Genomic DNA, 9,559 nt, shown 5'->3' on the forward strand with positions numbered 1-9,559 from the left:
AAACACAATACCACTTTGCACAATACCACTTATTTTAATTTTATTTAGAATACACAGAGTGCTTTATTATTGATATTACATGTTGAATTATTGAACGCTGGTGACTTTTAAAGAACTGTATTTTTTCAATATGTTTTGCAGAAAAGGAAATATTGCAATTTAAGTTTATTCCCCCAATGTTGTGCAGCTCTAAAACTAATATAACATTAACCACCCCTGAACCATCCTTAGAGATGCTAAAGAAAATTAACTGCAGTAATTATACAATGAGAATTATTTTACTATATACGTTTTATAGCTGTTTTTATTGTCCTTCTTAAAATCTTTAATGAAGCTTTGCACATTTATGAAAGCATTTGTGAATCATTTCTTTACAAAGAAAATCACAGTAAGCTTTGAAATTGATATAGTGCTTTATTCCAATATCTCACTGAAATGAAAAACAGACAGGCTTTCTCAGAGTTGGCTCTTCTGCTTTGTCCCTTATCAGTGACATGGTTGTGAACTGGCACAAAAAAGTCTGATATGCACAGCCATGTAGTAACACGTGATGTGAGGTTCGATCAAACATTTAGATGACCTGATGTACAATAAAAAAAAAATTATTTAAAGGTACACTGAAGAAATAAAACATTTCAATTGAAAAGGACACTTAAACAAATTTTGGCAGAAAAATATGTAAATAAAACCAACCATCCAATTGCAAAATGAGCAACTATGCCAATGTAATAAAACATTGCAGCGTTAAGATTGTATTAACTGTTTAGAGAATGTCTTTCAATGGCCTACACCAGGGTCTTCAGTTCTAGTCCTTGAAGCCTGCAGTTTCCCTGCTCAAATGCACCCAAAAAAAAAAACTAAGAATTACTAAACATAGTAACTAATGTCCAGACAGAGGCCCTCTAGCACAAAACTTTGAGAACCCTAACCTGCAATTGCGGGCCCATCTTACCTGAGCCAGAACCCAGTATCACCTATAAAACCTTATCTTCTTATGCTCCTCCTCTTATGGCAGTCAGAAGTCTTCAAGTTATAAATAAAAGCTTTCTTTAAAGTTACAGTTTGGCAAAAAGGATTACCTGCCACCTGTCTTCTACCCTAGATATAGATATATTTTTGACAAATGTGCTTTTTTAGTTGTGCCCTGGAGCAACATGTCTATTATAACAAAGGACACGTAATATCACTGATGCAATGCACCAAAGCTATTCAAGTACTAAATGCGCCCTCTTGTGGGGAATCTTCAGGCTGCTCAGTGTGTGTGAGTGGGAGGTTGGTTACGAACCAGGTTTATGGGATACTGCATAACTCAAATAAAAACAGTGCTTATTTTTTTATTTTAATTAATGCAAAAACCTTACATTTTTCATTTTTTTTCTTTAACAAGATCTGGTACTTGTTTCTCTTTACATTGTGTCAAAATTTAATGATGGATGGGCCAACAGAAATACTCTAAAATGTCTTAGAATTAAATCTTTTTATATTGACTTCGACTGAGGCATATGTGCTAGTTAACTAAATAAGAAATGGCCATTTTTAAGTTTTGGTTTATTAAAGCGCAAACAAATTACATTTACACAAAGTTTAAGACCAATCAAAAAAATCTTAAGTAAACGTAACCAAACAATGTAACTGCAAAATCTAAAGTTAAGACACCAAATATTTAATTACATGATATCTTTACCCCCTGTAATGGACTGGAGCTTTTTCCAGGGGGCATTGCAGCCTTGCACCCACTGCAAACCTGACCAGAGAATAACTAAAGGAATCATTTGATTTGTCACTCAATGATCATCTTAAGCTCTTTGACTGAATTGACTAAACTCCTAAATCTAAATTAAAACACCAGGAATGGCAGGACTAAGGAATTTTTTCAAAGTGCTCACCACAGAACCTGCTGTGGCACCGCAGGGAAAGGGAACCTCCGGCATGCTGGAAAAGCAAGGCAGGATTCAGTCCAAAACATTTTTTACTGCAGAAAAGCGTGACATGTATGGACGACCTGTAATACATACTGAGGTATGCTGCAACCCTGAAGCAGAGTGCCAGTGTCCAGTACATCTTCTGAAGGGGTACACTTAACGGATGAACGAGCGACGGATGCAGCTGGGTACGGATGCTGTAGTAGTATGGTAAGGCCATGCGCTGAGCAAACACGGTGCACTATGTGAGGTAAGGGTCATATATGAGGAGTATGTGCTGCATATATTGGAGGCAACTGCTTCTTTTTAAACATCACAAGGCGTTTACAGTCGCCTTATGTTCATATAGAGTATTACATAAAACACTGGACACAACGAGTCATGAGAAATGAGGTGAGAGCAAAGCCTTCTTTGTGATTTCACTCTCTTATGGATGACCATTCCTATTCATAGAAATGTTAGTTCACCTGAATGATTGTGGTCATGTGGATAAACGTTCAGCTTTCTTTGTGCATTTTTTGTGAGTTACAGTACAAATATGATAAAAAAAGAAAGAAAACGATCATTCTGATCCTTCTTGTGTTCTGACAAGTGACAATATTAGTGTTGTCTTCTCATTTCCCTTGATATTTATCTGATGTTCCCCTGGGACCCCAGAGAAGCCTGTTGGAGCCTTTTGACTGTTTGTGTGTATGCGTGTTAGTCTAGTCCCCTGTAGCCTTCATTTAGAGATCTGTATTGTATTATTCTATTTTGCAAGGTGACAATCAGATGAACTAAGGCTACGTTCACACAGTAGATAAAAGCCCTTAAATCTGATGTTTTTCATTATGTGACAATTATATGTCATTTGTGTGGCAGTGTGAACAGCAAAAACACACTGAATCTGACATGTTTAACTCCAATTTGAGCCACTTTAATTTGTGGTACTGATATCCGTTGCACATCCGTTTAATGGCAATGTGACTGTCCAAACAGCTGGGTGTTGTTGAAATGTAACTTTTACCTCAAGGAAAGGAAAAAAAGGCAGTAAGTAGAATGAAAAAGAGATCGCAGTGAGTTAGGGTTTCCAAATCGGGATAGTGATTTAACAGACCTTTTACATTATTGAGGTGATGTCTCAGTTCCAATAATATTAGGCTTCTGGTGCAAATACACCACATTCTTAATAAAAAGGCCAAATGGTGGTTACAGGGAAGAAAAATAAAAAGCTTTTAAAAATTTTGTCAGAAGATCGACGGTTCAAATCCTGTTCGTGTTACCTGCCATCGGCTACTGGGGCCCTGAGACAGCACAATTAGTCTTGCTCTCTCTGGGTGAGTAGATGGCGCTCTCTCTCTGCACAAGGCATCTGTGGGCTGATGTATCAGAACCGAGTTGCTGCGCTTTACTCCGAGTGCGCTGTGATGCTTCTCAACAATGCATCAGCAGCAGTTCAAAAAGAGGCAGAGTTTGAGTTCACATGTATCGGAGGAGGTATGTGCTAGTCTTCACCCTCCTGGTGTTGGGGCATCACTAGTGATAAGGGAAGTACAAATGAGTGGGTTGGTTATTTGGCCGTGCGAATTGGGGAGAAAATGGGAACAAATCAGAAATAAAATAAATAATTAAATAATAATAACGAAATTTGAAGAGGCAGTGTTCGTGGCCGGAATTCAAACCTTTTTTACAGTGAGCTCAAATGCTGTATAGCTCCCATGATTCTGAAACAAATGAAACCAAAACTTTTTGTAAAGCATTGCTCTTTTGCGCATGCACATTAGTAACACAGTACAAACTGTTCAGACAAATGTCCCACATGGGTCACATTAACAAGTTTGTGTAAACAGCCTTTAAATAAATATCGGATTTGGTCAGAAAATCAGATTTGGCACACTGGACCTGCTGTGTGAATGTAGCCTTAGACCTCTCTCTGGAACTTGTCAGTAAAGATAACATCTACAGGCTTCAGTTCATTACAGACACTGGGTACATAGCGTATGTAGCATGACTATAATGCCTGGGATGCACTTTGTTGCCCGCATAAAATTCCCTTATGTCTACTCTCTCACTATTGTACACCAGTTCAGAATTGGTGAACTCCCTTTTGCCACAAAAATGTGCCAAAGTTTATCAATCCATTTCACTGGCCCTACCTTAAACTTCCGACTCCTCGCCCTTTTGAGTCGTCTTAAAAATGCAGGATGATTCTACTCCACTCTCTAACTAGCTCCTCCAGCAGCAGCCACCCCAATTCCCCCGCTGCTCCTCCTGCTCGCCCCGCCCCCCCAGATTGACTATATTCCCCCCAGCTGGCTGGCTCAGCACCAGGGGCTTCTGGGACTTCAGCTTGTGGGCCACAGTCATAAAGATGGCCTCTACATGATCACTGCTGTTGCGGCCACCACCCTCCTCACCACCGTGAGGGTTTTTGGCTGATGTCTCAAAAAGAGGCATGGAGTGGGCGTCTGCAAACTGCTGTGCCAGCTCCGTGCTCACCTGAGACAGGTGTCGTAAATCGCACTTGTTGCCCACCAGGATACGGGGCACCTCCTGGCCCAGGGCGTGCTGCCGACACTCCTCGATCCATGCCGGGAGGCTCCGGAAGCTGGCGGCGCTTGTCACATCGTACACAAAGACAACAGCATGAACGTTCCGGTAGTAATGCTGCACCATGCTCTTGCGGAAGCGCTCCTGCCCGGCCGTGTCCCACAGCTGGACCTGAGAGAACAACACAGAGATTGCATTTTGAGTGCCTGGAGCTGACTCAGCTCTTGATCAGTCTGGACCCTAAACAACGCGCATGTGGGGGCGGGGCTGGTGACAGAATTGTTTAATATTCCAATATATCACCAAAAAAAGAGAACATTTGCAATGTAATTTTTTTCTAATATCGTGCAGCCCTAGTGGATTGGTAGACTGATGGCTTGGTTGGTGGACTGGTAGGCTGGTGGTATGGTGGTTGGGGTTGGTAGGCTGGTGGATTAATGGGTGGGTGAATAGGTAAAATTATCCCTTAGAATAATCTTTCTTCGGATGTTATTTTGCCTTAAATCATCAGGGCTGTACCCCATAAAATTGGACAGATGGATGGATTGACAAACAGATGTATGTGTTCATTTAACTATTTCCAATGCTCTGTTGCAAAAAGCCCAGTATTTGCCGTTCTATAATATTCTACAATTATACATTAATATTAGAAGCACTACTAGTACTGAGCATTATTTCACTATTGATCTAGCAACATCGGTTAATTTAAATATATGCCAATAAACAATTTCATTATGTAACCTGAACAAAGCTGGAAAGATTATGAAATGTAAAGAGAGAAAGAGCTAGTTAAAGAGAAATAATTGGTCATGACTGTATTCACAGTGCTAAATGGCTTTTGTGCTTCCAGCAGTGTGAGAGAAACAGTGTTAGTGTGTGTGGTGGGTAAACAGGGCCGTGAAAGGACTGTGAGCTGTTTGGGCAGCGTGGGTGTCTCACAGAGAGTACCAGAGAAATATCACAGGGATTCAGTGTCAGTGAGGAGCAGCAGCAGCACAGAAATAGAGCAGATGATCTGTGATTTCAGTGACAGGCACACCAAGTAGCTTCATACCTACAGCAGCATACAGCATATCTCAGCACAGATCTGACCACTGCATTCACACTGCTGCTCAGTACCCATTGTAGCTAAAAGCTATGTCAGAACACTGCAAACTCTAAACTCTAAAGTCTTTATCGAACACCTAAATCAGTCTTCGTTGCCTCCTGTAATCCATCTGCACTGCTTAGTTGGGTGTTTTTTCCTGCACTATGCACTATTAGCTAAACATCATGTCCTCAGTGTGGTTTTGGAGTGGTGGGGGGAAACAAGAAACGCATTCTGTCTCTGTCGAAACACACAGATACACACATATACTGTGCATCATGATATAATATTTTTACCATATCACCCAGTTCCATCAGCATATAGGGACGGGGCTATACTGTTTATATACATATCAGAATTGTATCATATATAAGAAATATTTAGTTTAGCCCTAAAATAGGGTATGTGTTTTATCTGGGTGACTAGCTTTTACACTGGATTGTGTAAATGCAAAGAAGCAATGGTGAAAAGGCTGTGGAAGCTGTACTTTTCAGAAGAATATATAAATAAGCAATAATACACGAGAGGGAGTGTTCTAACGCGTAATATTAGGGCTGTATCTCATCTCATTGTCAACCGCTTAATCCGTGAAGGGTCGCGGGGGGGGGCTGGAGCCTATCCCAGCAGGCATCGGGCGGGAGGCAGGATACACCCTGGACAGGCCGCCAATCCATCGCAGGGCAGACAAACACAGACAGACAAACAGACACATTCACTCACACACTCACACCTAAGGGGCAATTTCAATCAAGGCCCAATTAGCCTGAACATGCCGTCTTTGGACTGTGGGAGGAAACCGGAGAACCCGGAGGAAACCCACGCAGACACAGGAAGAACGTGCAAACTCCACACAGAACGACCCGGGTCGCCCCAGCCGGGAATCGAACCCAGGCCGTCTTGCTGTGAGGCGGAAGTGCTACCCACTGCGCCACTGTGCCGCCCAGGGCTGTATGATATTGGAAAAATTTGACATTGCATTGTTTTTTTGGCAATATATATCACCAGCCCCGTCACCAGCCCCGCCCCCACCCGTGCGCTGTCTAACGACAGAGATCTGGACCAACCGAGAGCTGAGTCTGCCCTTTAGAGTCTACCAAGCACTCATAACCCGAGGAAAACAGCACAACAATAATAATCAAACATTTAAATGGCTTTTTAAAAAGGTAAATAGGAGCGTTTTCTGGGATTAACAGCGTGATTCCGGCTGTAACTAGAAATATCTGCGCAAAACTGTGCGCAACTGAGGTGCACAGCTTTGGACAGGCTGTCTGCAGCCTTACGCCCGCTCTTCCTCGCCCTTCTCAGCAGCACCCAGAGATGGCGCTGGTCACTCAGAACACTGTGTATCTACTTCTTGTGTCAAGAATCAAAACATTGCAACATGGCGTGTTTGTTTTTATCGCCTTGGAGACATCGCAGCTCCTGCGATGTGACTATGATCACGATGACGATGCTTAAACGATATATCGTGCAGCCCTAGTGCCAATATTACACATTATAGCACGAACCTCAATTGCATTATTGCGATTATATCACAGTTCCAGTATCACTGTTTATTCAAAGATTTTAAGGAAAAGAGGACAAGAAAATATGATCTGTTTATAAACAGTTAAAACAGTTCCATTAAAGCTCTGTATGTAGCTGCACTGTTTGGCTTGTGAGCACTGCAGGTTCCTAAGTTACCTGTATGTGGCAGAGTAATACATAGAGAGCTTCGGTTATAGCGCATTACCAGCTAAAACGACACTCATAGAACGCCTCTCAGCCAATCACATTGCAGGGCCAGAACTAAATGTGGTATGATGTAAAATAAGTAATGTAAAATATTAACACAGAGGTATTGAATGGCTACCTCACTTTCAGTTCCTAACGATGGATTTAACTAGAATCCAGGGGATGGGTTTTGGGTGGGCATGGGATCTAAGTGGGTTTGTTGATGTGTTGTGACTGGGACGCAGTTGGGCTTCCGATACGGGCCCCATCATTAGATCTCACATTGTTCCCATCTAGGCCTTATGTGTATAAGCAGTGTACAACCCTGAAGGGGCCCATTATGTTGAACACTTTCTAGTCCCAACAGTGGCTTCCATGTGTGGGGCCAACATGAAACCCATGGACAAAGCTCATAAAAGTTTTATGCTCATAAAAGCACCACATGGGCATGTTATCTGGACAGCATGATCCAACACACTCAAATGAAACCATCCACTACGCTGTTTTATAGGCTGGAAGACCAGTTTTACCACCTTTACCATTAAAGACCAGCTTAAACTATCTAAAACTATTTACTGTACCAGTATTTACAGCAAGGTTTGTGTTCCTCTGAAATAAAGGGTACTGGTTAAAATATTGTCCCACGTTGCTGCACTAACAGCCTCTAATATTCTTGGAAGGCTTCATATTGGATACTGGGACATTGCTGTGAGGACTTGACTGTACTGAGCCACAAGAGCATTCCCTGCTGAAAAATTCTGCTCAAGGCCAGCTTCTGCTGGTAGCTGCTTTCAGACGGTCCAAGCTTGTCTTTACTGGTCAAGATGGTTGAAAACCTGTTCATTCATTACGCTATACTGGAAGGATAGTATTGTGTAGTATAACTTGGAATTTAATTATCTTGCTCTTTCTGGTCAACCAACACAATCAAACTTGGTCATAATAGTTGTCTAGTTTGGGCTGATTGATAATGCTTGTAGACCATCTAAACCAGATTGACCATCTGGATTTTGGTTGTGCTGGTCAACCAGCTTGGTCTTGCTTTGAGCTTGGTCATACTGGTTGTCTAACTAACCTAGACAGCTGGATGGGTCAGGTTAATTAAGCTTGTAAACCAACCGAACCAGTTAAAACCTAAGATGGAAAACCAATTGGCTGTTTTCATGATGTCAGGCTGTGTCAGCAAAGCCTAATCACTAGCTATTGATTAGAACGTGCTTCTACAGGTGAATGCTGTATCTCCTCAGACTCAGATCTAGCTCGTCATCAGTCTGCTCACCTTGATTTTCTCCCCGTCGATTTCTATAACCTTCTCCCTGAAGTCCACCCCGATGGTGGCCTCCGTCTTATCCGGGAACCTGCCAGCGCAGAAGCGGTAGGTCAGGCAGGTCTTGCCCACGCCGGAGTCTCCAATCACGATGATCTTGAAGATGCGGGTTCGGGGAGGAGGCAGCGAGGAGCTGAACTCCAGCGAGGAGAGAGACGAGTCCTCGGCCATGCCTCACCGGCTCTCTGAAGGGGCTGATCAGGAGAACCGTGCTGCTGCTGCCGCCGCTGATCAGAGCATTTATCAGCGGATTTCGCACAGCTGAGTCACTCTGATCACTCTCACACAAGTTTAACCGGGAGAAAGGCCGGGGTTTAGTTATCGACCTGCAGTTTAGACATCTTCCGCTTCTCGATATTGATCTGAAAGTGGGCGTTTTCCTGCTGTTTTCCTCTATTCTGTGTTATTTAGTGTGTTTTAAACTGATCAGCCCACATCACCGCACTGTTTTGGTTTTCCACAGCCACGTAACGATGTCAGCGCACAGACAATCTCGCGAGACTTCGCTGGGAGGGGACCTGGCGATGTTTAAAGGGGCCATGCCCTCAGTACATAAAGAAGGCAGCTGTGACTCCTAACATGAAAGCAAAATTGTTTCTTGCGTATTAATGCAAAAGATAAAATCATTTTAGTGACTACTTATCTAAGTTTAAATACAGAAAAAACTATTAAATTCACACAATTTAAAATAAAGAATTTCAATAGGCCATTCCAACATTAATGAATCCTTAGATGACAATTCCTGGAACTTAGTATGGAGCAACATAAAATGTTCTACTCCCAGTATGAAGTTAAGATCTATTTAAATATTACATACAATACACGCTCCTCAGATATTACATGCTTATTAACTTTTTTCAAATCTGTGTTGGGGATGTAAAAAAGAAGAAGGGTCAATTCTCCATATGTTATGGTCTTGCCCATGTGTAATACTTTCCTGAGAAAAGTATTGCTGAACATTGATCTAAAATCACAAATGGT

At 42.1% G+C, this 9,559-nt stretch overlaps 1 protein-coding gene across 1 annotated transcript; it reads right to left on the minus strand.

Annotated features, from left to right (window-relative positions):
• Positions 1 to 394: 394 nt before the first annotated feature.
• On the minus strand, positions 395 to 9,052 carry rab33ba (RAB33B, member RAS oncogene family a). The gene is made up of 2 exons (XM_007229868.4): positions 8,531 to 9,052; positions 395 to 4,622 (listed from the first exon to the last, which is right to left on the minus strand). The coding sequence occupies exons 1-2, from the start codon at positions 8,747 to 8,749 to the stop codon at positions 4,128 to 4,130; spliced, it is 714 nt and encodes a 237-aa protein (XP_007229930.2). The 5' UTR covers positions 8,750 to 9,052; the 3' UTR covers positions 395 to 4,127.
• Positions 9,053 to 9,559: the final 507 nt, after the last annotated feature.

The sequence above is a fragment of the Astyanax mexicanus genome, chromosome 10 (genome assembly GCF_023375975.1).
Source record: "Astyanax mexicanus isolate ESR-SI-001 chromosome 10, AstMex3_surface, whole genome shotgun sequence".
Taxonomy (NCBI): Eukaryota; Metazoa; Chordata; class Actinopteri; order Characiformes; family Acestrorhamphidae; genus Astyanax; species Astyanax mexicanus.

Excerpts from the sequence above, each read along its gene's own strand:
- rab33ba (XM_007229868.4), bottom strand. The coding sequence starts at position 8,749 with ATGGCCGAGGACTCGTCTCTCTCCTCGCTGGAGTTCAGCTCCTCGCTG. Across the intron at positions 4,623-8,530 it reads TCGACGGGGAGAAAATCAAG|GTCCAGCTGTGGGACACGGC; the intron begins GTGAGCAGACTG and ends TTGTTCTCTCAG.